Source organism: Dreissena polymorpha, chromosome 10 (genome assembly GCF_020536995.1).
Source record: "Dreissena polymorpha isolate Duluth1 chromosome 10, UMN_Dpol_1.0, whole genome shotgun sequence".
Lineage (NCBI taxonomy): Eukaryota > Metazoa > Mollusca > Bivalvia > Myida > Dreissenidae > Dreissena > Dreissena polymorpha.
This window is the reverse complement of record NC_068364.1, coordinates 10471459-10497872: the sequence shown is the minus strand read 5'-3', so window position 1 is coordinate 10497872 and position 26414 is coordinate 10471459. Positions and strand designations below refer to the sequence as shown.

General features: G+C 37.0%; 1 protein-coding gene and 1 long non-coding RNA gene across 2 annotated transcripts; both read right to left on the bottom strand.

Annotated features, from left to right (window-relative positions):
• Positions 1–2344: 2344 nt before the first annotated feature.
• LOC127847500 (voltage-dependent anion-selective channel protein 1-like) lies at positions 2345–26412 on the bottom strand. Its single transcript, XM_052379509.1, has 9 exons — positions 26320–26412; positions 22943–23017; positions 18500–18634; positions 17787–17907; positions 15585–15695; positions 7666–7782; positions 7233–7383; positions 5029–5086; positions 2345–2934 (listed from the first exon to the last, which is right to left on the bottom strand). The coding sequence occupies exons 2-9, from the start codon at positions 23004–23006 to the stop codon at positions 2849–2851; spliced, it is 843 nt and encodes a 280-aa protein (XP_052235469.1). The 5' UTR covers positions 23007–23017; positions 26320–26412; the 3' UTR covers positions 2345–2848.
• LOC127847514 (uncharacterized) lies at positions 20812–21218 on the bottom strand. The gene is made up of 2 exons (XR_008034004.1): positions 21074–21218; positions 20812–20917 (listed from the first exon to the last, which is right to left on the bottom strand). It is a non-coding gene; the product is annotated as an uncharacterized LOC127847514 (long non-coding RNA).
• Positions 26413–26414: the final 2 nt, after the last annotated feature.

Below are 26414 nucleotides of genomic sequence, written 5' to 3'. Positions count from 1 at the left end.
TTTAACCGGGTCTCCACCGGGAAAGTATTCAAATGTGTAATACCTCCGGGATGAACCAGGAGTTACCTGGAAGGACCGGCAATGACCGGCAATGACCGGCTTGGCACTGGAAACAACCGGGACTGCACCGGGAACAACCGGGACGGCACCGTCAGAGCACCGGTTTACTAATGTAACGTAGCTATAAAGGGACTCTGCCGGCATTCACCGGGGCGTTGCCGTAGCTCTGCCGGGGTGTGTTTGGGCACCGGTGGAGCTAAGGTGCCGCCCCGGTTGTTCCCGGTGCCACGCCGGTCGTTGCCGGTCTTACCCTGTGACTCCCGGAGGTATTAAACATTTAAATACTTTCCCGGTGGAGCCCCGGTTGTACCCGGTCGTCCCCGGTTCATCCCGGTGGAGCACCGGTTTATCCCGGTAGGGCCCCGGTTCATCCCGTTAGATGCCTGATCACGCACTGGGGCTCCGCCGGCATCATAGTGAGACTGGGCCTTAACCGCATTGTAACACGAGGTAAATTTACCGGCCGTCATGTACGCAGTAAACAATAACCTGCGACAGAAACCCACTGCCACACCTTTACAACAATATATTGATTACCGGTATGCATTTGCGGATTTGTGCCATTGGGGTCTTTCTTTCCACACCTTACGGCTGTTACAGGTGTGGATTTTACAGGTAAAATCATGTATACGAACATGAAATTCATCTCAAAATTAGTTGACGATAACCGATTTTTAAGAAAATCGCTTTGATATATACAATGTAAAAATCAAAATCCGTATGAGATAAATAATGATCGAAGTTGGGACATGGGATTTACTTTGACAAAAGCAGAGTTTCGAGATAAGAGAATTGGGGATAACGAGAATCGAATGTTATTTGATAAAGAGTACCGTATGCTGAAAACCTATCGTCGGTCTCTATCAAAATGAACGTATAAGGGATTGTCACAAGGTGAAGATGCGTCATTTTTATTGAGACCGACGACATTAGGTTCTCGACTCTCAACTGTCATCTTATATATGGATTTTCGATTTTAATCGTTTCCTTTGGCCTAGTCGTGAATTTAATTATATCATAATAATGTGCATTGCCATGTCGACTGTGCGCTTCGGATCATGTTGTGCCGTTGTTACTACCTCTTCCTCAAAGGAAACATCCAGCCACTCCATGACTCTGTATTAAAAAAACAACTTTTCTTTATTTTGCCTTTGAGAGATAACCAATACGTCTTCTGTGAGAAACGCATACACGCTAAAGCGTTGTCGTAACGAGGCATATACGTATACTGTCAGAGACATGATCATGCCTAATAATAATATTTAGCCTTTATTTCTAAACACACCAGTGGCTTAACGATACATAGATCAATATGGAAATTAAACACAGTTGTAAACCTTAATTGCATTTTTTTAAAGTTAAACCTGACTTCGGTTTGATAAAATCCGCGGTATATTTCATGTTAAACCGCATAAACCAGACACATCTTGGATTATAATTTGATGTAACAGACCTATGAAATGTCATTGTGCTTGAATTCAGAGTTTTGTTATTAGAAAAGCATAATCTTGCATGTTTTAAACACAATTTTCGACTTATCCGTTCTCGATGTCATGTGTATTTAAACAATGTTTTCGTAGTAAAACATATACCCGACCTCGTCGGCCCCCAGTGCTTTCTCTTAATCATCATCTCTTGCTCTCGTTCCTCTCTCAGACCTTTCTTCAGACGTAAACATTATTCTGCTTATTATTTTCATTGCTGTATGGGAAAAGATGCTTCGGGAGACTGCTGCGAATGGAAATTAAAGAACCTAATGAAAAGCGTAGACAATTAAAAATAAATTACATGGGTGTTTGCATTTTTTGTTGCCGTTCGATTTGTTTGCCTACGTCAACAAGTCGAATTTCATTTCCTGTGACTGTAATATTTAATACGTTCAAAGAGCAAACAACTGTAGTGCCTCCAGCGCTTTGATTAAACATTGAATTTAGTTATGTATGTTATACTATCAATTCGGGAAGTTCAACAGAAGATATTAAGTAGGGCACAACTCCCATGCTTATGAGTAATATGACCTACATTTTATGACATGCATAATTCCGGGCGTATGCTACAATATTGTGTAAAGAATTTTTTTCTTATACTTTTTACACTTCAGCACAAAACTAAGCAGTATGATGTGGACTAGTACACAACAGTAATTTGATATATTTACTTCTCCAAATATCAAATCCATAATTTGTTAGTTGACAATTAGTATCATCTTAAATTAGTCTTATATTATGATTAACTCAAGATCAGTACAACTGTACTTTGTAGAAAATTGAAAACAAGAAAGAAACACATACAACATGGGTATATTTGCTTTGAATAAAACAGAAATCGTTCCCAACCAACGGCAGTGGAACCTTAACGTACAGAACTTTAACAATGTGTAACACTTCTTATTTGTCCATGATACTTCAATACACTTATACACAGCTATCACTAATGTACACTGAAATAAAAAAAACATTACAAATAAATGGATACACTTCTGTATAAAAAGACTGACAGCATAATGACTGCTGATCATGCAAACATCCACAACATTGGAGTGACTTAAACCCTGTGGGTGCAGTCACAGTTCATTTGGTAAATGCTTGGTATTCATCAAAATTGTGTGACTATTGCAAATGAACTAATCTATGGCATATTAGAAAGCACGAAGCATAAAACAAAATTACTCAAAAAACATATACACACAACAGTTACAAAAGCAACATGAATCTCTGGTCTGTTCACACAAAGTCCCACTGCCATCACTTCAAAGTGTTGGGTTATCACTAGATGTTGTATTGGGGAGTTACAGGTCAAACTCCAGTCCCATGCCGATCTGACGACCCCCAGCTGATAGCCCTTCCAACATGGTGGACAGGGTCAGCTTCACTCCTATAAAACAATACACATACGTTTTCAATTTAAAGTAAATACATAAGAAAATAGTCAGCAATAACTCACAGGTGTAACAAAGAACACTATAAAAATTGCACTGGTCCACCTACTAATGTAACCCATTATAATCCTGTTAAATGAACAACCTCAAAATATAAAGTATACTTTAAACAATGTCATATTACTGGTACATATACTCAGTTTAAAACCAAAACCAGGGCATTTTTTCCTTCTTAGCTAATTGCCGTTTTTCACAAATTTGACAATTTTGCAAATCATATTTTCACAATTTAAAGAAGTTTGTGACTAATATTTTCATATTTTTGAAGATAGCGACTCAATTTTCACAATTTTTAACAGTTTGCAACTAATTTTTTCACAGTTTTGAACAGTTCGCGACCCACTTTTGCAAAAAATTAGGGGGCCCAAGTCTTCTTTTGTAAAACATTTTGTTAAATAAAGTTACCCATAAAAAATCAGTGTTTCTTCAAGCAATAGCCAGCCCAAAATTTCAATGCTAAATGTGGTATGGTAACATGGATTTAATGAGATACAAAATTATTGTTTTAATTTTTTGAGAGATAATATATACCATGTGAATTTTCCCGTGACAATATCCGAAAATTTACAAGCGAACGCGACTCCGCCAGCATCTGAAGCACGACCTAGTTGCCCGAGCTGCCTGATGCCAATCTCACACAATAAATAAAAAACGAACATTTTGTATCTCGTTAAATCTATGTTACAAGACCACATCTAGCATTGAAATATTGGCTGTTGTTATAAGGAACTCTGATTTTTTTTCCCTCCAAAATATGTTATGAAATATTTGTTGACTTTGAATGTTTATGGGGCTTTCAGTAGATGCCATTTTTAAAATTTAAACAAGTGATCTTGACCGACTAGCCTTTAATAGAATCCAACTTTGTTTTTTTCAGATTTTATATATTGTGACCTTCTTTTTGTTGTTGCACAAACCCCAGATTCAACATAGGCCTAGATGTTGTAAAGTTCAACATTCTGACTTAATTGCATTAAGAATGAGTCATAAATGTGGCCTCTAGAGCAGTAACAACGTCATTTTCAGATTTGACCAAGTAACTACTTGGCCCAGATACAAACTCGATATGGTCAAGATTAATAGTCAGACCATGTTTGATTGTGTCATAAATGTACCCTGCAGAGTGGTATTCGTTTTTTGTTTAGATTGTTGAGACCTGGTGCATAATTTTATTAAACACATAATGAAGATTAAAATTCTGCCTAGATATTATCAAGATAAACACACTGTACATGTTTCATCACAATTAAGTCATAAACGTTGCCTCGTGAGCAAAAACAAGGTTTTTCCAAGATTCGACCATTTGACCCAGTTTATTGACACACATGACCCATAGTTAAACTTGGCCTTAATACTGTCCAGAAAAACATTATTGACAAGTTTCAATAGTGGATGAAATATGTGGCCTCGTAAGTGGTAACAAGCAAACAGTTGACAATGCACAATGCCCACAGCATGATTGGGTGATCAAAATAGCTCACTTTAAGCACTAAGAGTAAGAGAACTCATTTTGGGTCTATTAAATGATAATGTTTGATTGAGATCAGATGGAAACTGTTTGACTAAAAAGAAGTAGAAACATCAGGCCTTCAAATCCTCTCATGGGTATGAAAGTAGTCCATATTCCAATTGCAAAATATGCATATTGCTTTTATTGAGTTACTTCGACTGTTGCGTGCTATCTATAGGGTGCCTACCAACCCACCCTAAAATGGGATTCTAGTCTAACCCGGAAAACTTTCACAATAATGGCAATTATTGTTTTGTATTTCATCGTTGAACTTATGATTAAGCAAAAAGAATTTTTCCCAACTTAGGACAATTTTAGGGCATGAATTTACCAATTTAACTCAGGTACTTTTATCAAAAATTCCTGACTGTATGAGATTGAAGTGCACTATCATCACATTTCCTTGAGCAATTTGCCCACTATCAAATACCAGATTTGCTTACACAATTAAAACAAATTCGATGAACCATGCCTTTCAGACTGGTTACAGGTTAACACCAGCTATTTCCTGGGTGCCTACCTGATCTGATGTTCTGCGAGTATCCCAAGCCCACCTGTCCCTTGTTGTTAACCTTGGCCTGAAATGACAAAGCAAGTCCAAACATATGGAGTATATAGATCAGAGAAGATCCTATCAGGGGTGTCAATTGTCCCAAATTTGAAATCCGGAAAATTAAGCCGAGAGTCTGAGGCCTTAGGATAAAGGGAAGAGAGGCCCCCCCCCCCCCCCGAGCCCTAGCTTATTGTTCTTTTTTTATAGTCTTTCTAGGTGCAATTTCTGGTGAGTACAATGCGAAATATTATAAACCAAACCATCCGTAACACCGCATGTGTATTTGTCATTCTAAACAAATGATATTAAAAACTTCAAAATTAAATTAAAATCGACAAACCATACCGTATCCGAAAACGACTGTCCGAAAACATGTCCCGATACATCATTTGCAAATGAAATAAAATATGCATATCGTTTGACTGCAAAAAATGAAAACCAGTAACCAGTAACCTAGCAAATACGCAGTCAATATATAATTTGATTAACATATTGTTTTAAAATATGATATTGCAGTGCTTTACTTTGTTACTGCTTATGTCAGTGCCAGCCGCTTACCAATCAGATATCAATAATTAAATCGGTACCAAGCGCAAATGTCCGAAATGCCGACGATGCTATAACAATATTCGTTCTGAAATGATCCCGCACTAAAAGAATTTTGTCCCTACCCCCACCCCCCTTAAACAAACTCATCGAATTTACATTCACCTCAAAATCAACCCTGGACGAATTTACATTCACCTCAAAATCAACCCTGGACGGCTCAAATCCGGATTTCCGGAATAATCCGGAAAATTGACACCCCTGCCTATGTATAAAAAGCAACAGAAACATTTCTGCATTTGTTATAATAAAGTGATAATGAACTCTTTTCCTGTAAGCCAGAATTTTTCACACAGCATGTTTGTGATTTTAGATTAAATGAAAATCAAGCCAATGATTAGGGAAGAGCTAAAAGATCTGTAACTGTTCAAAATCAACAAATCCTTCGTAAAATAAAGTTTACCCATAAAAAACAAGTGTTCCTTATCCCGAAAGCCAAAATTTTAACATAGATTTGGTGTGATAACATTGATTTAACAAGATGCAAAATGCTTGTTTTTTGTGTGTGAACGTCACGGATAGCCATTTACGATTGACATAGTTCTCATGAATAATTCATATGTTAATAAAGGGACCTTTTCACATTTTGATAAATTGACAAAATTGTAATTTGTTTCAGATTTGCACATTTTTGTTGTAAGTATATTTTTGCTAGGAAACAATAATACTGAACTTTTACCATGCTCTTAAATATCCAACATATGCATCTTTTGACAATTTAAAATTATAAAGCATTATACACATGCAAAACGATTTTATATTTTGGAAAGTTCTGTTATAAACGTTATATTTTGTGACATTGTGAGGATTGTTAATATTACAAATAAAATTCCATAATATTTTTGTCAGAATGGATGGTCGAGTGGTCTCAGCGCTATACTTTTACTCCTAGGGTCAGTGGTTTGGTGTGGATTACTTTTTTTCTTTCTTTAATTTTATTTTGGTTTTATACTGGAACTCTTTAGTTCCAATGTTTAAATTTATCAATTTAAAGAATTTAATGACTAACTTCAAAACCTGTCAAAATCTGTGAAAAGATCAAAATTGCTCAAAATCGACAAATACTTGGAACAATTAAGTTCACCCATAAAAAAATCAGGGTTCCTTATAGCAATAGCCAAAATTCAGCACTAGATTTGGTTTGGTTACATTGATTTAACAAGATACAAAATGCTAATTTTTATTTGAAGCACAGATGAATTTTGGAATTAGATGACAGCAGCTGCAGATTTCTGGGATAGCTTGCATAAAATTTAATTATGCAAATAACACAAACTGAATGAATCATATCCTGACCCGAGATCATCCGTAAAATGAAACAAGATGACATTTTGAAACAATTTTGAGATGCTAAAAAGTTGCAGAATGTTTGTATTATAAGGTTTTTACACTTATGTTACTTGTTTTAGGATCTTCCTATTGTAATTAACCTTCATATGGCACTTTTTGTTGTTGAAAGTTTTAATATAGAGTACAAGTTTTGGGCAGTGTTTACAGATCTTTACATTGTTGATGCCCATATCTGTCTACTGCACAGTGAGAGACTTCAGGCCACGTAGACTTACACTGATGCTGGAGTCCTTGTCCAGGGTGTACTTGCCCGCCAGACCGAGGCTGGTTGCATTCGTCCCCTGCGTCCACGACATCTGGATGCCTAGGTCAAGGTCGCGGTTCACCTTGTGAAAGATGGAGCTCTGAAACTCCTGAAGGTCATTTCTGAAACATAAACATGTCATTCAACAAGATCTCCTGTGTGGAGTAAAAAACTTATAACAACTCTGTATTACATATTGACCAAAACAAATGATCTACAATAAAATACAATTCATTTGATAATTCAGCCAATACATACATTTATAGAATAATGTTTATAATCAAAGCAACGAGTCTGGAAAAATCTTCTTGCATCACGTTTGAATAAATGACTTAATATCTGAAATTCTAAAAATTGTTTAATGCAAAGCAAAATTTTGCACTTAAAATGTGCTTTGTACTTACACATTGGCATTAAGAGTGAAGTCATCCGCAGAATAACCAAGGGCGAAGTTGTTTTTAGAGAGTTTACTTTTGCTAGTATCAAACGCCATCTGGTAGCCAGCAAGGAAGTTGTTGTACCTAGAGCAGACGGAGCGTCTCATGAATTACATTCTGCAATTTTTTTTCCTCGAACGGTATTTTTTCGCGATAATTTTTCCCAATAGTGATGGTACCCATAATTTTACCAAAAGGGCCAAAAAATCGCTTATAACATTATAAACTGGCCAGACATGACATGAAATAAAACAAAAACACATACAACTTGATTAAAACTGAACATTAGTAATGAAATGTCATTTACAAACAAATCTAGAGTGTTTAACATAAACATAGAGATGGATTTAAATACAGGGTTAAATTACTTTTTTAAGTTTGAATGTGTAGAAATTCTTTAACACAAATATTTTATCTTATCTAGAACTTATCTATCCAAACTGAGAACACATTTACCACAACTAATATTCAAACAAACAAATTGTACATGAATCTTAACTGGAGCACTGCTATACTTGTCTTCAGGACTTCTTGCTTTTAAATTTGCTACCACAGTGACAGTGACTGGATTTTGGCAATAAAAAAACCTACACTTAAACCTGTATGCACCTGATGTGCAGCCAAGTCAATGGACATTTAATAAAGAGATTATTTAACATAACATGTCCCCATGACCTTGACCTTTCATTTAAAAATCATATTTCTTTCAGGACTGACCAGCTTACTTACTTTATTGATCCAAGTTTGTAACAGTTCTTTAGAATGTTTGCAGAATAAGTTTATGTTGCACAACTCTGTTACTTGTACCAAGTTATTTCAAAATCCATCAACCAAAGAAATATATCAAAGACAGGAAGTTCCGCAAAGACGCACAGAAAGAGTGACTGCTACATGCTGCCTTCTTCGAAGAGGGCTTGTTGGTTCCAACCAGTTTGGTACATCCAAAGTTGAAAGGAACCACGAAAATGTTTCCAAAAATATGTCATTTTTAGAGAAAATGTCCAAGGCAGTAACTTGGTAAAACAAGAGCACCGCCTTGCGGGTGCAGACAGCTCATCTATTTTTCTTTTTAAAGGTGTAGGGACCTATCTCAATTTCAATCACAAAGGATGGAGGTGTGGAGTGAAGAGGGGTGTATAGTGTGGGTGTGTGGTCATTTATTACATTATCTTCCAAAAATGAAAAAAAAAAAAAATTTTTTTTTTTTGGGGGGGGGGGGGGGGGGGGGGATTCTTGGGTGGGATGGTTGGACGGTATTTCAAAAATAAAATAATAACTAGTGACCTGAAAATCAATAGGGGTCATCTGCGAGTCATGATCAATGTACCTATGAAGTGTCATGATCCTAGGCAAAAGCGTTCTTGAGTTATCATCCGGAAACAATTTTACTGTTTCGGGTCACTGTGACCTTGACCTTTGACCAAGTGACCTGAAAATCAATATGGGTCATCTGCAAGTCATGATCAATGTACCTATGAAGTTTCATGATCCTAGGCGTAAGTGTTCTTGAGTTATCATCCGGAAACCATTTAACTATTTCGGGTCACTGTGACCTTGACCTTTGACCTCAAAATCAATAGGGGTCATCTGCCAGTCATGATCAATCTACCCATGAAGTTTCATGATCCTAGGCATATGTGTTCTTGAGTTATCATCTGGAAACCATTTTACTATTTCGGGTCACCATGACCTTTACCTTTGACCTACTGACCTCAAAATCAATAGGGGTCATCTGCGAGTCATGATCTATCTACCTATGTAGTTTCATGATCCAAGGCATATGCATTCTTGAGCAGTGCTCCAGCTAGGCCTAAATCAAAGGGCGCCGCGCCCTGCCCTCCCGAACCTCCGCCCTGCCCCCCCCCCCCCAAAAAAAAAAAAAAAAAAAAATTTTTTTTTTTTTTTACATATGATTATTCATAAATCTCTTATTACATTGTAATTACTTTAATCCTCATTGTAGACATTATACTGAATGGTTTAATAATAATGGGAATAATACAATTATTTATAACATATAAATTCACATGCAATAGGAAGCATTCCAGAAACACCTGCGCGCTCGTACGTGCCCTTTTCACAAAATACTGCGCGTCAAAAGTGCCCTTTTGACAAAATACTGCACGTCGAAAGTGCCCTTTTGACAAAAAAGCCCCCCTGCCCTTTTCAAATCCTAGCTGGAGCACTGCTTGAGTGATCATCCGGAAACCATTTTACTATTTCGGGTCACAGTGACCTTGACCTTTGACCTAGTGACCTCAAAATCAATAGGGGTCATCTGTGAGTCATGATCAATGTACCTATGAAGTTTCATGATCCTAAGCGTTCTTGAGTTATCATCCGGAAACCACCTGGTGGACGGACCGACCGACAGACCAACCGACCAACATGGGCAAAGCAATATACCCATTCTTCTTCGAAGGGGGGCATAAAAATATATATTTGTGTTTTTTAACCATGTTTGAAAAAAACAAGAGATGTGTTTGTCAGAAACACAATGCCCCCTATTTCGCCGCTTTGAAATTATTATTATATTAATTTTTTTACCTTTGACCTTGAAGGATGACCTTGACCTTGAACTTCCACCACTCAAAATGTGCAGCTTTATGAGAAGGCTGCTTTGAAATATTTTATTTTTTTACCTTTGATTTTTTAAATATTTTGTTTGACCTTTGACCTTGAAGGATGACCTTGACCTTGAAGGATGACCTTGAACCTACACCACTAAAAAATGTGCAGCTTCATGATAACGCCGCTTTGATTTTTTTTACCTTTGACCTTGAAGGATGACCTTGACCTTGAAGAATGACCTTGACCTTGAACTTCCACCACTCAAAATGTGCAGCTTTATGAGAACACTGCTTTGAATTATATTTTTTTTTACCTTGAAGGATGACATTGACCTTGAACTTCCACCACTCAAAATGTGCAGCTTCATGAGATACACATGCATGCCCAATATCAAGTTGCTATCTTCAATATTAGAAAGTTATGGCCAATGTTAAAGTTTTCGGACGGACAGACGCCATATATTTGACATTTGACCTTGAAGGATGACCTTCACCTTTCACCACTCAAAATGTTCAGCTCCATAAAATACACATGCATGCCAAATATCAAGTTGCTATCTTCAATATTGAAAAAGTTATGGCCAATGTTCAAGTTTTCGGACAGACACCATAAATTTGACATTTGACCTTGAAGGATGACCTTGACCTTTCACCACTCAAAATGTGCAGCTCCATGAGATACACATGCATGCCAATTATCAAGTTGCTATTTTAAAAAGTGAAAAAGGTATGGCCAATGTTAAAGTTTTTTTCGGACTGACAGACAGACTGACTGACATACTGATGGACAGTTCAACTGGTATATGCCATGATTTTTTTGACGTGGTGGTGGTGGGGGGGGGGGGGGGGGTATAGTGTGAGGGTGTGGTGGTCATTTATTAGATGATCTATAATAAAATAAAAAAAATACGGGGGGATTTGGGGGATGGTTTGGACAGAGTCAATAGTGGTATGTTAGGTAAGAGTTGTTTTGTCAAAGTATCAATTGAATCTAATCATAAATAAAGAAGTTATGGCAATTTTAGCAAAATTTTATAATTTGACATTGAGATTCAAGGTCATTCAAAGGTCAAGGTAAAATTCAACTTGCCAGGTACAGTACCCTCATTATAGCATGAAAGTATTTAAAGTTTAAAAGCAATAGCCTTGATACTTTAGAATTAAAGTGAATCTAAACACAAAATGTAACCATATATTCAAAGTTAGTAAGTCAAAAAAGGGCCATAATTGGGTAAAAATGACAACCAGAGTTATGCAACTTGTCCTTTAATGTCCCCTTATGATAGTTTCCGAGTGTTCCAAGTATGAAAGCAATATCTATGATACTTTAGGGGTTAAGTGGACCAAAACACAATCTAAACCAAATTTTCAAGTATAAAGGGCCCATAATTCTGTCAAAATGCCAGTCAGAGTTACATAACTTTGCCTGCACAGTCCCCTTACGATCGTAAGTAAGTGTTCCAAGTATGAAAGCAATGGCTTTGATACTTTAGGAAAAAAGTGGACCTAAACACAAAACTTAACCAAATTTTCAATTTTCTAAGTATAAAAAGGGCACATAATTCCGTCAAAATGCCAGTCAGAGTTACATAACTTTGCCTGCATAGTCCCCTTACGATAGTTAGTAAGTGTTGCAAGTATGAAAGCAATAGCTTTGATACTTAAGGAATAAAATGGACCTTAAAACAAAACTTAACCAAAATTTTCAATTTTCTAAGTATAACAAGATGTGTTTGTGAAACACAATGTCCCCCTATATGACGTTTGACCTTGTAGGATGACCTTGACCTTGACCCTTTACCACTTAAAATGTGCAGCTCCATGAGATACACATGCATTTCAAATATAAAATTGCTAGCTTCAATATTGCAGAAGTTCTATTACATGAGCAGTTTTGACCCATATATTTGACCTTGAAGGATGACCTTGACCTTGACCTTTCACCACTCAAAATGTGCAGCTCCATGAGATACACATGCATGCCAAATATCAAGTTGCTATCTTCAATATTGCAAAAGTTTTCATAAAATTAGCGATTTGGGCCACATATATTTGACCTCTGACCTTGAAGGATGACCTTGACCTTTCACCACTCAAAATGTGCAGCTCCATGAGATACACATGCATGCCAAATATCAAGTTGCTATCTTCAATATTGCAAAAGTACTCATAAAATGAGCGATTTTGGCCACATATATTTGACATCTGACCTTGAAGGATGACCTTGACCTTTCACCACTCAAATTGTGCAGCTCCATGAGATACACATGCATGCCAAATATCAAGTTGCTATCTTGAATATTGAAATACTGCAAAAGTGTACATTAAATGAGCGATTTTGACCCATATATTTGACCTTTGACCTTGAAGGATGACCTTGACCTTCACCTTTCACCACTCAAAATGTGCAGCTCCATGAGATACATATGCATGCCAAATATCAAATTCCTATCTTCAATATTGCAAAAGTTATTGCAAATGTTAAAGTTGGCGCAAACCAACCAACCAACCAACCAACAGACCAACAGACAGGGCAAAAACAATATGTCCCCCACTACTATAGTGGGGGACATAAAAAGGGCACATAATTCTGTCAAAATGCAAGCCAGAATTATCTAACTTTGCCTGCCCAGTCCCCATCATGATAGTAAGTAAGTGTACCAAGTTTGAATGCAACAGCATTGATACTTTATGAGAAAAGTTTACCTAAACGCAAAACTTAACCGGAAGCCGACGCCAAGGTGATGACAATAGATCATAATTTTTTTTCTGAAACAAGTGGGCCATTAGGCCCTTAGGCGCTCACCTGAAAGCCAAAGGAACTAGACTATTCTGAAAAAAAAATGCAAGCTGATTCATGAAGATTATTTTGGACCAAAAAAGTGACTTTTAACATGTTTTTTTTTTATTTGACCTTGTGACCTAGTTTTTGAGCTCATATGACCTGGCTTCAATTTCTGGCAAAATTTCATTGGGACAAATGTTCTGACCAAGTTTCATGAAGATTGGCCAATAAATGTGGCTAATATAGTGTCAACAAGTTTTCACTATAGCCATATAAGGACAACTGACCCCCCCCCCTGGCGGCCATGTTTTTCAACGAACCATAACCATTTTCAAACTCACTCGAGCTATTGTAACAAATGTTCTGATCAAGTTTCATAAAGATTGGATAATAAATGTGACTTCTAGAGTGTTAACAAGGTTTTGTAGTAAATACTCGTCCAAGATATTATTGGGACACATGTTTTGACCAAGTTTCATGAAGATTGGACTAAAAATGTGATTTCTAGAGTGTTAACAAGGTTTTACTATAGCCATATAAGGAAAACTGCCCACTCCCTAGCGGCCATGTTTTTCAACCAACCGGAACCATTTTCGAACTCGTCCAAGATATTATTGGCACACATGTTCTGACAAAAGTTTCATGAAGATTGGACAAAAAATGTGACTTCTAGAGTGTTAACAAGGTTTTACAATAACCATATAAGGAAAACTGCCACGCCCCCTGGCGGCCATGTTTTTCATCCAACAGGAACAATTTTTGAACTTGTACAAGATTTTATTGGGACACATGTTCCCACCAAGTTTTATGCAGATTGGACAAAAAATGTGATTTCTAGCGTGTTAACAAGGTTTTACTATAGCCATATAAGGAAAACTGCCACGCCCCCTGGCGGCCATGTTTTTCAACCAACCGGAACCATTTTCGAACTCGTCCAAGATATTATTGAGACACATGTTCTCACCAAGTTTCATGAAGGTTGGACAATAAATGTGACCTTTAGAGTGTTAACAAGGTAAATGTTGACGCACAACGGACAAAAGGCGATCACAATAGCTCACCAAGAGCACGTTGTGCTCAGGTGAGCTAAAAATAGATGAGCTAAAAAAGGAGTCATGTAGGTAGACTCACACACCAAAAATAAGTTCAGAATCCTATTGCATTTAGGAAAAAAGTCAGTGAATTATTACACTGTAACTCCAATATAACGCGGATGACGGGGTCCAAGCCACGCAACAGCGTTAAAAACGGACAGCATTATAAGTTTTGAGCTAATTTATTTACGGGGGCTATAAAAACAGGTAAAGTATAGCCTATAATATAGGTCTTGTGTATTGTCATGCTGTGTTGTCATCCGCAAATACATGCATATAAACTGAATTGAACGATAACAGTATACATACCGCTTTTCTAATGTGCACATTTATCCGATAATCAAATATAATTACAACATCACTTACGAAAAAATAATGTAAAACATTTATGACAAGAAATATGTTTACGAATTTCGTAAACTAATTCATATGCCTACGCCATTTTTCAGAAAAATTAGTACAGGGCATTATGAGACACAGCTTTCATTGGACAAGCGAATTAAATTTAGATTGAATGCAATACGATACATGTACAAAGAAATATTTTATTGCGTCATACGCAGCATGTAAAAAACGTGCTTTCCGTGGATTTCTGATAACGGGCACAAATTTAAGTGCATCTCTGTTACCTATTACACTGCATTAACATGTAAATAAAACGCAGGATTTTTTCATTTCTTTTTCATATACGTACTGAAACATTAAACACACACACAGATATTTTTATTTATCAAGCATGTGTAGCATATAATAAACAATAACACACACAGGCATAGTTTATACAATGAAATACAATACACGATCAATACAAAACATAAACAGGTAATCGTTTTAAATAACTTTAATTTGATAATAATTCCCCTTGCACTTGCCTTATTGAAATTAGCGCACTGAACCGCTCTGATAGGGAATACATGTAATAAACACGGACTAGCCAGTTTTCACACCTTTATTGACATTACACAACAGATTAACACCAATAAGCTGTCGAGTGTCGTTTAACCTCTAATCGATAAAAATCAGTTAAACGGACGGATAAAGCAATCAAGCTGTGATCGCCGGCTTCTTTGAATTTTCTGAGAGTTGCATAACATGGATTTGAGTCAGAAATGGAAGGTTGGAGAAAAAACGTGATCCAAGGACCCCCCCCCCCCCCCCCCCCCCCGCGTTATATTGGACACAGCGTTATAACGGACCGCACTATATTGGAGTTACAGTGTATTCAAAATACAAATATGGAGCACAAGTTCACATGCTGGTTTATATATTTGTAAAGTTTCATTCAGCAAACGTTTAAAAAAAATTTGGACTGTGAATCTTTAATTTCCCCCCTCCCCCAATAAAAGGGGGCATACAAATGACTGGAGGATGTTCATAGGTTTTTAGTATTTCATCATCCAATCTAGAAGCATTTAATAATTATTTTTAGTTACTTACGCAAGAACAAGAGCAGCATTAATGGTTGGTCCTGCAAAGTCGAAGTTACAGTCACTAGTTAAGTTGAGATGGTCATTCTTGTAACCCATCTTCACTACACCAGATTTCTTACTGAAAGAAAACAAACATTTTTGTTCTTGAGCCATTTATGACAACCAGTCACATAGAGAACCTTTATACTTTAATCAAAATTGTTTAGGCTTTGTTCACAAATATTAGAAAAAATTCACACATTTTATTCATAATTTAATAGTTGCATGAGTGGCTAAATGAAATTGTCAAGTGTTACACTTCACATGGTATTGCACATTCAAAACAAGAGGGCCATGATGGCCCTGAAACACTCACCAGAGTTTGAACAAAAACAATTGTCGAAATTTGACCTGGTGACCTCCTTTTTTTAACAAATGCAAACAAGATTCAAACCTGACCTCAGTACTAAAATTGACCACACACACTGTCACACAACATGACGCCCGACATAGTATGATCACAATGACAGTGATTTTTTTCACCCAATTGGGAACGGGTTCGGTACCCATGCCATTGGGAATTTTTCGCTTCGTGTAATCACCAAATTGGGAAAAAACAAGTCGCGAAATCTTCAAATTGGGAAAAATCAAGTTGTGAATTGTACCAATTGGAGAATGGTATTAATATGATTTTGTTTAACTTTTGTCAGCTTTAAATGACACAGGAAATCAACATTAACTTTCATTCACAGTCTTGCACAAACAACAACATGCTATCAGAACACAGATTGGTACAGAGTTCTCTGTTTTTATCTCCTTTAAATATATCAAGAATGGTGTCTTTCTGGGCTGATGAGAGTCCAGACACCCGCAGGCTGCAAAGCCTTATCTGAGCACTAAGTGCTTATTTTTGTTGCAGTGTACAGAGGGGAATTGGTGGACGAAACAGATGCCAAACTTTTTACGATATTTAAAACATTTAAGTAATTTAAAATATTTACCGGTAGCACCTTTTCATCACGTATTTATCATCACTATATTATCATTATTCCTATGACTGCTTTTGTAACAAAACACAACCTTAATGCATGGGGCATCTAGTACATCTATTACTGTTTATCCGAATACTATACATATCCGAAATATGTACACTTAAGTTGCCTTACCTGTTTAACTTTAATAATCCAAATTTTCCATGTTGTTATCTGGTTTAAAAAACCTTATCAAACGTTTGTTAAATCCAGTAAATGCTTTCTCAATTATTGAATCACCATTACTTGTAATTTGAATCGACAGCTTTGAATTGAACGCCGGTTGAATGTTACACTTACAATACGTCCCCCATTTGCAGTGTCGAAGGTCATGACGTAGCAATTTAATACTACTCGGATAATTTATATCTAATCAAGGAAATGTGTTTTCTCAATGTCTATTGTGTAGTTTTAGGACTTGTGAGTATAAAAATGATAACATACACGTTTTTAATGTACGAATAAACGTTAAATGTTTAAACCAGTCATTGATTGAGAAGTCAAATCGGCCAAAAAATATAACGGTCTCGAAATACGTCAAGTTGGCATTTTCGGGGATTGTTTACTCAATTTTGATTGGGATTTTTTTGTATTTTTTCGGCAATTGGGACGGGTCTGGTTCATTTTGGGAATGGGTCCGTAGGTCATTGGGAACGGGTCCGTTTACCGGACCTGTCCAAAGAAGGAAAAAAACACTGCAATGAGCTACAGACACATTTTTTTCAAAAGCAAGTCTATTCTTCGTTCTCTAACCTAACATAAGAGTGTGCTGGTGAATACTGGCTCTAGACTTATCACACACCACAAACACATATCAAGCCAGTCTGCACAAGAACAACCTTGTAAAAATAATTGAGCAATTTACATTACTAGTACTTAACAAAGGTCCTCAATTGACAAATCAACAGGCTTTGATTGACAATGTGTTTACCTTAGTCCATTCAAAGACAAAAGACATTCAGAAGGAATGGACTTCATAAATTAATAGAGAAGTTTTGTACAGAAAATTTTTACTTTACACAGTGTTTGTATGTGATTGACATGAGAAGTCCTGGTTATAAATATACAGGAATTGTTCAATTAATGGAGATGAAAAACATACAATTTCATTTCTAGATACTAAAATAAATTCATTAATATGAGTTTGAAATGGATATTTAGATATTTTTTAGAAGAAATAATCTATGTGAATTACGTACGATGTCTGTGGCTCAAAAGACGTATCAAAGGTCAGCTTCAAGCCCTTAGCAAGCTGATCTTCAACAGTGACCTCTGTGGACAGTTTGTTTTCAGTGGTCCAAGTCTCCTTGAATGTCAGACCTACAGTCAAATATGAACTAAAGTATAATTGTGAACTTAAATGCATACATCACACAGTCACAAAAGTTTCAAGTTACAACGTGAATACCATATCCTGTCCACAACTCAACAGTTTTACTGATACCAAGACATTCATCAGAATCAATATTAGGCTTGATCACATGAGTTCTTGAAAACTAACTTCATCATTATAACTCAAATATTACTACTCCTATAGTATACTCTATAACTGAATAAAGCACACTTAAATCAAAATTACATATTTCCGAAAATCAAAAAGGACCCACCCCATTCTCAAAATGGTAAAAAAACTGTCTTAAGGTCCAAATTTGATTTTACATAAATTTATCATAAATGCAGTCATAAGTCAATATTGTTTCCTTCAAAAATTGATTAAAATTACAGCATAGACTGATGAGATGGTTCATGAAAAAAAAAATTCGAGGAAGAATGATCACCCTGTCATCGCAGTAATGGTTGTGGTTTAAGAGATACAGCATAGTTAAGAACTAATTGTAAAACAAGTTTGAAAACGATGAACGACAAGAAATCATATTCATGAATATTATCAATATCTTCACGTGCCACTTACCATATTCATCATATTTGTATTCAGTGTTAAGCTCTCCTGACAGCCTGTCAGTCTCCTTGCTGTGACTGCCCTTAGTTGTGAACTTCACGCCATTGTCTGTCTTCGTCTTCACCTCAACCTTGTGGAAACCAAAGTCTGCCAAAAAGCAAAACACATGTCACTTGACTTAACACTGACATTGAGACCATTTACAAAACTGTCATATTGAACTTGGTAGGGAAAAAAACAAACTTTTAACAAGGGCTGTTTGTAAAACATGCATGCCCCCCATATGGGCTATAAGTTGTAGTAGCAGCCATTGTCTGAATACGTTTTTTGTCACTGTGATCAAAGGTGGGTAGTGGTGGTGGGTGGTGGAACATTGGCCACCGCCACCGCCACCACCACCACTGGTAAAATTTAAATAAATTGCAAGGAAGGCAAATGCTGTAACAAAAAGAACATGCATAAACGGTAGTTGTTTCCCTTGTTTGAACCATGCTAAATCCTTAAAATGCCTATTTCCAGTAACTGTGACCTTCACCTGTGACCTTGACCTTTGACCAAGTGACCTCAAAATCAATAGGGGTCATCTGCGAGTCATGGTCAATGTTCCTATGAAGTTTCATGATCCTAGGCCTAAGCGTTCTTGAGTTATCATCTGACAACCACCTGGTGGACGGACCGACCGACAGACCGACCGACATGAGCGAAGCAATATACCCCCTCTTCTTCGAAGGGGGGCATAATTATGTTGTACCGGTAGTTAGTCTTGTAAGAGCTTATTTTACACAAGAAGTTAACTGCATCCTGGTCGTTGAATAAGGTAGTAAGTCATGTAAGAGCTTATCTAACACAAGGGCTGTTTGTAAAACATGCATGCCCCCCATATGGGCTGTCCGTTGTACTGGCAGCCATTGTGTGGATAAGAATTTTGTCACTGTGACCTTGACTTTTGACCTAGTGACCTGAAAATCAATAGGGGTCATCTGCAAGTCACGATCAATGTACCTATGAAGTGTCATGATCCTAGGCAAAAGCGTTCTTGAGTTATCATCCGAAAATCATTTTACTATTTCGGGTCACCGTGACCTTGACCTTTGACCTAGTGACCTGAAAATCAATAGGGGTCATCTGCGAGTCATGATCAATGTACCTATGAAGTTTCATGATCCTACGCATATGCGTTCTTGAATTATCATCCGAAAATCATTTTACTATTTCGATCACCGTGACCTTGACCTTTGACCTAGTGACCTCAAAATCAATAGGGTTCATCTGCGAGTCATGATCAATCTACCCATGAAGTTTCATGATCCTAGGCGTATGCGTTCTTGAGTTATCATCCGGAAACGATTTTACTATTTCGGGTCACCGTGACCTTGACCTTTAACCTAGTGACCTCAAAATCAATAGGGGTCATCTGCGAGTCACGATCAATCTACCCATGAGGTTTCATGATCCTAGGCGTATGCGTTCTTGAGTTATCATCCGGAAACCATTTTACTATTTCGGGTCACCGTGACCTTTGACCTAGTGACCTCAAAATCAATAGGGGTCATCTGCAAGTCATGATCAATGTACAGTACACTCCACGCGTTTTCCCCAATTTCCCTCCATACTCCGCGGGTTTCGACCTGGAGGGAGATTAAGAAAATCCCGCTAGACGCGGCGTTTGCATGATTTTGGACGCGGCGGTTAACGATCGGCAAAACTGATAAGCCGACGCGGCGGCCCTCCGCATTGGCAACGCGGGGGAAACTCCGCGTTTTACGAGATAACGATCAATTTTATTTTGTTGATTCCTGATTTTCAAATAAAATTACATTTATTACAATTACATACATGTACATGTAGTATAATATTTACAATTAAAAACAAGAGTGCCAAACTGTCACAAGATACGCCCGTTCGGAGGTTTTGGACACCATGCTTAATGCTTGAAATGCACTAAGTGACCTCGAGACCTAGTTATTGACCCGGCATGACCCATATTTGAACTTGACCTAGATATCATTTAGATGTAACATCTGACTAAATTTGGTGAAGATCAAATGAAAACTACTTCAATTAGAGAGCGGGCACCATGCTAAATGCTTGAAATTCATTATGTGTCCGATCGTGACCTCGTTTTTGACCCGGCATGACCCATATTCGAATTTGATCTACATATCATCTAGACTCAACTTCTGACCAAATTAGGTGATGATCAGATGCAAACTACTTCAATTAGAGAGCGGACACCATGCTAAATGCTTGAAATGCACTAAGTAACCTTGTGACCTAGTTTTTGACCCGGCATGACCCATATTCGAACTTGACCTAGATATCAACTAGATGCAACTACTGACCAAGTTTGGTGAAGATCGGATGAATACAATTTGAATTAGAGTCCGGACAAAGTGGCGCCGTTGAAAATGCACTAATTGACCCTATGACCTAGTTTTTGACCCGGCATGACCCATATTCGAACTTGGCCTATATATCAACTAGATGCAACTGCTGACCAAGTTTGGTGAAGATCGGATGAATACAATTTGAAATAGAGTCCGGACAAAGTGGCCCCTTTGAAAATGCACTTATTGACCCTATGACCTAGTTTTTGACCCGGCATGACCCATATTCGAACTTGGCCTAGATATCAACTAGATGCAACTGCTGACCAAGTTTGGTGAAGATCGGATGAATACAATTTGAATTAGAGTCCGGACAAAGTAATGCCTTCCGCCCGCCGCCCGCCGCCAAGGGGTTTCACATAATACGTCCCGTATTTTATACGGGCGTATAAAAACAACCAAGATAGATCGATCCCGACGTGGTCGTAGAAGAAGTTGTTGTTGTATAGAAAACTCGTTGATTTACGACACACAAAACGTCGTCTTTTAATTAATACTTACCAATTAATATAAACACAGTTTGCAATATTGTTTTTATTTTGATAATTTAATCCAAAGTTTTCATGTTAGCAGGTGATTTTCTATACTGAACATGTATACAAATGACCAAGGACCTTAAAAATCTCGCAAATCTGTGTGAATTGACAGTTTGACGTAATCAAAGAAAAGCCGCTTCCTGTCTAAAGGCATAACTTACTCAAGTAAACACGTTCAACGAATGCATAAGGAATGGTTTTAATTGGCGGAACAAAGTCAATTCTCTGCTCGCTAATGCATTGATTTTCTCTTTGTTTGTAGGTTATTCCATTGATTGCTAAAAGGTGGTAACTATTGAGTTGATAATTGCATTTAATATTCACAGTTGTATTCTTGTTGCGTCGACATTCTAAACAATGTTTACCAGTAATTATGGACCAAATCGGCAGAGTGACATTCACACATGTTAATCCCTTTTGTCAAAACACCGCAGACAGCAGTCTACACAATAGGTCAGTAGACAAGCTTTGCGTGTTTTCATAACGTCAAACAGTTAAAATCCAGTTCCGCCCAGATGTCTTCTTTAATCCGTTTATAATACAATTAGTGTTAAAATAATTACTCTACTAAAATACCGTAACGATAAAGATTCGGCGTGTTAGATTTGAAATTATTTTAGAGGAAATATCAACTTATTCGCGATATAATTTCGTGAATAAATACCAAAGAAACTTTTAACCGAAATCAACAAAATTCAATGTTCTCTGCGCTACAAAGTTTGTATAAAAAAATCAATACACGCACGCTTTGCAGGAGTATACATTGTACCTTGACCTTGTACATTGCAGCATAATTTTCGCGCGCTTTTGTCGGGAAATCTAATGATGACTGTATATTGGAAGCATTTGTAAACGTCGTGTTAACAACTAAAAATCGTAGTGTGTTTCGGATTACAAATTATTATTCTCATTTGGAAATTTTACGGAACATTTATTCTTGTGTCATATGTGTTTTGATTTAAATATTAATTTGTCAAATGTATTATATTAGACTATTTCATATTGTAGACGTACCTGTGAATTAAAAAACAATTTTAATACGTATTAATTTTCTATACAATTATCTTTTTTATACATGTACTACAGTATTTAAACAATTTATTATAACAATGTTTTTATTTTTTGGCATGCCCAGTAGCACACTGCTAACGCGGCGTTGCGCGGCGATCACTGATAAGAACGGAAAGTGTCTGCATTTACCGACTAGCCTAAAGTAATACACGCCGCGGGAATTAGCGAACGCGGCGTAACGCCGAGCGTTTTATCGAGTTCACCTCGCTCTTCCAACGCCGCGTGAACACTCGCTAGCAGAAAAAAACCCGCGGAGGGAGCGCGTTTTTGGGGGAAAACGCGTGGAGTGTACTGTACCTATGAAGTTTCATGATCCTAGGCCCAAGCGTTGAGTTATCGTCTGACAACCACCTGGTGGACGGACCGACCGACCTACAGACCGACATGAGCAAAGCAATATACCCCCTCTTCTTCGAAGGGGGGCATAATAACTACTACCAATGAAGCTATATATGACTTACTGAATCCTTTGCTAAAGAGGTCTTTAGCTGCCTTTCCAAGATCTGCGTATGTTGGTGGAGCCATCTTTGAACAAGCTGGAAAACACATGAAAGGAAATCTGTCATAAATTGTGTAATTAACAATCAATAAAAATCCAGAAAATTTGAGATGGCAACAGGATCTGTTCAGGGAATGTGTTTTGTACTCGGATTTTTAACTTTCACTCAAAAATAAGCATAAAACAAGCAAATTCGTTGAACTGATATTCCCTGTCCAATAAACTTAGTTTATGGATGGGTGCAAAACCCTTGATATACAATATAATCATTAAGTGTAGGGTAATAATAAATATGTAATAATTAAGTTTAGGGTACAGCGATTTTCCTCCTTCTTTATAAAGTACCGGTAAACGGCACTTTCCCAATTACGAAAAAAATACAAATTTCCCAATTGCTGTCCTTAAATTCCCAATTAAAGGTAAAAAAAAAAAAAAAAAAATTTTTTTTTTTTAAGCAACATTTAGTTAGTTTCCCTTTGCAGCTCTATAGCTTGAACCTAGGTTTATATAATATTGACAGCTTGAAAACACTTGGTTATCAATTTTAAAGTATTTGGGAGCAAAAAATCAAATACACCAATTTCCCAATTTGAGGTTTTCACGACTCGATTTTTCCCAATTTTGAGGTTTTCACGACTCGATTTTTCCCAATTGGACCGGTACGGGTACTTTTCCCAATTGGACAAGGAAAATCGCTGGGGTAATTGATATTATGACATGCAATTCTCTTCATTGATATCTACACACCCATTAAGTTTCAAGTTGAAATCTTGTAGCGTATTTGAGATATAGCCTTGAACAGTTACATCATTATACAGTCTCAATGTTGCTGACTAAAAGTGTTGCTATTGATTAGGTCCCAGTACAACAATCTTTTGCACATGGTGATATTATATATAGCTTCAGTTGAAAACAATGTCTAACAGATGTAGAATATTTACACTGTTCCAAATTTTAACGAACAAGAGATGTGTTCCTCAGAAACACAATGCCCCCTACTGCGCTGCTTTGAAATAAAAAAAATAATTTGACCTTGAAGGATGACCTTTACCTTGAACTTCCACCACTGGAAATGTGCAGCTTCATGAGATACACATGCATGCCAAATATCAAGTTGCTATCTTCAATATTGCAAAAGTTATGGCCAACATTAAAGTTTTTTTTTGGACGGACGGACAGACTGACATACTGACGGACAGTTCAACTGCTATATGCCACCCTACTGGGAGCATAAAAATATCATCGTGATAGTGTGTTGAATCATTGTCGTGTTTTTTAAGGGTGCATGCAATGAATAACTTCCGTAGGTTGCAATTGAGGTAAATTTAATGTGTTTTTGAAGTTTATGGAATACTTGCCCCTTTTTGTCACGAAAGACGTCAGTTCAGTGAAGTGCAATGATCAGCTCAGAGCTCCAGACAAGGGCCGTACAGCCGTAAATACACCTTTTTCATGAAGATTTACGCATTTATTTTTATAAACTGGACGTACAATAACGACTTTAATATCCATTTTACGCAATTACGAAAAAAATCTGGCCGTACCGATACGTCTGTGTCAGCGCGGCGTGATTTGTTGGTCTCTAATCTTACGGCGCTTTTCGTTAATTTAAATTACCGATAAGTTGCAGACTGGGTTCATATCGAAATGTCTATTCTGTCGCGTGATTTCCTGTAACTTGTAAATCCGTCAAAAACAATATGTCTGCGCGCAATGGAATGCCGGCTTAACCGAGAGCGGTTCAAAACAACACTTTGTTGTCATATAATGACTACATACGGTGTCGTCTAACCATCCTGACATTAAATCGGTAAACCCAGAAAAAGACATTATCGCCCCAATATTAAACAATTTGATTGTATCAGTGGCTTAAAACGTTAGAAAACACGATGCAAAACGGACGAGACAGTGAAATAAGTGTTCATTTACTTAGCTTACTAGCTGGCTTGTGTTTTCTTGTCAAGAAAAATGAAGAAATAGTATAAGTCATGCGTTTTAATGTGTAGTTGTATTTGCATCATAATTCAGAATGGAAAACCTAATACAATAACTGTTTAAGAAGCTACATATATTAATTATAATTGCTGCAAATGTTTCTGTAAAGTCAGTTATACACCCTTCAATATCCAAGAACACGGGTAGTACAGTACTACCTGTATTTTTGGATATGGTAGTACAGGTACTAATTGATTTTAAGCGTTACTCCTTGTCTTTCTGTCAGTGGCAGGACCATTACTAATTTCACAAATCCTTATCTGGAGCTCTGATCAGCTGCAGAGAATTGGGGTTGTTTTAATGAAGGGTTGCATATGGAGTCCCAGAGCTGTCATAACAAACACTATAAAAGGCTCTGGGAGTCCGTTTATATGTATCATGGACGAACTATCTTTCAAACCTCTTTAATTTTTCACACGTCAAAAAAAGTGATGATATAAGATTGAAAATAGTGAAACATATTAATAGGAACTCTTTTTGATAAATAACTTGTTTCAACATGGCTGGCAACTTTCATTGTTATGTTAATCCTCTGTTGATAACAGTTTTTTTGCAAGTTTCCAGCACCATCCGATCACATAAAACTATCAATGCCGCCCAAACAACGAGTACCTGCTTTCGAACCCTTCTGTTCAGTGTACACCGAGGCATTAAAAATAAATAAGCCCCATGATTTGACCATGGTCATGTGACTTTTTACAGCAGGCTGAGCAGCAATTTTGTGTAAATTGTCGAGCAAAGTTGAGATTGAAAATAAGACCATGTTTTTATAAGTTTTTTCAATGAAAATCATTACATATGTAAAAAGCATTAAGGAATACAATGATTTTTACGTGTTTTATGATTAATCTACTTATTCTACAGGTTTTTAACACCTTTTTGTTGATTTGCCGCTACATGCGTGTCGGCGTAAACAAATTACTTACACACAAAAAACGCGCATGGGTATGAAATGTAAAAAAATGAAGGGTTCGAAAAGAGGGGAGATTCAAGAAGAGGTATTTGAACGATACCTAGTCAACTGCTACAACGTCATTATACATTTGTACATAGTCCGATCAAAGATTAAAAAACTTATGTATTTTAAATGTGCATGCTGTTCATTAAGCAATAAGCTCCATTTATACCTAATACCGCACATGGTAAAACGAAACTTGGAAACCCAAGGCTAATGGTAATCGGCCGAGTGACGAAATGTCATACGACTTTGCCGTTTATTAACGACTAATTGAGGTAAACGACAAACTTGTTCGATGTATGAAAATATGTATTAAATGCCCCTTAATTAAGATGAACAAATCATAACACAAAAATCTTAATACGCAGTTCATATTTAGTTTTTACCAACAACAGTAGTCCTCCGCTCCTGTGTTATCCAAGGTCACCGATTGTGGTACGGGGTACACACTTTACTTTTCAAGGAAACTTTTCGATAAACC

Bases quoted from the DNA above. Each gene is read 5' to 3' on its own strand.
- LOC127847500 (XM_052379509.1), bottom strand. From the start codon at position 23,006: ATGGCTCCACCAACATACGCAGATCTTGGAAAGGCAGCTAAAGACCTC. The intron at 18,635-22,942 runs GTAAGTCATATA...GCTTTTTGGCAG, and splicing joins CCTCTTTAGCAAAGGATTCA to ACTTTGGTTTCCACAAGGTT. The intron at 15,696-17,786 runs GTACGTAATTCA...GTTTTCTTTCAG, and splicing joins TCTTTTGAGCCACAGACATC to TAAGAAATCTGGTGTAGTGA.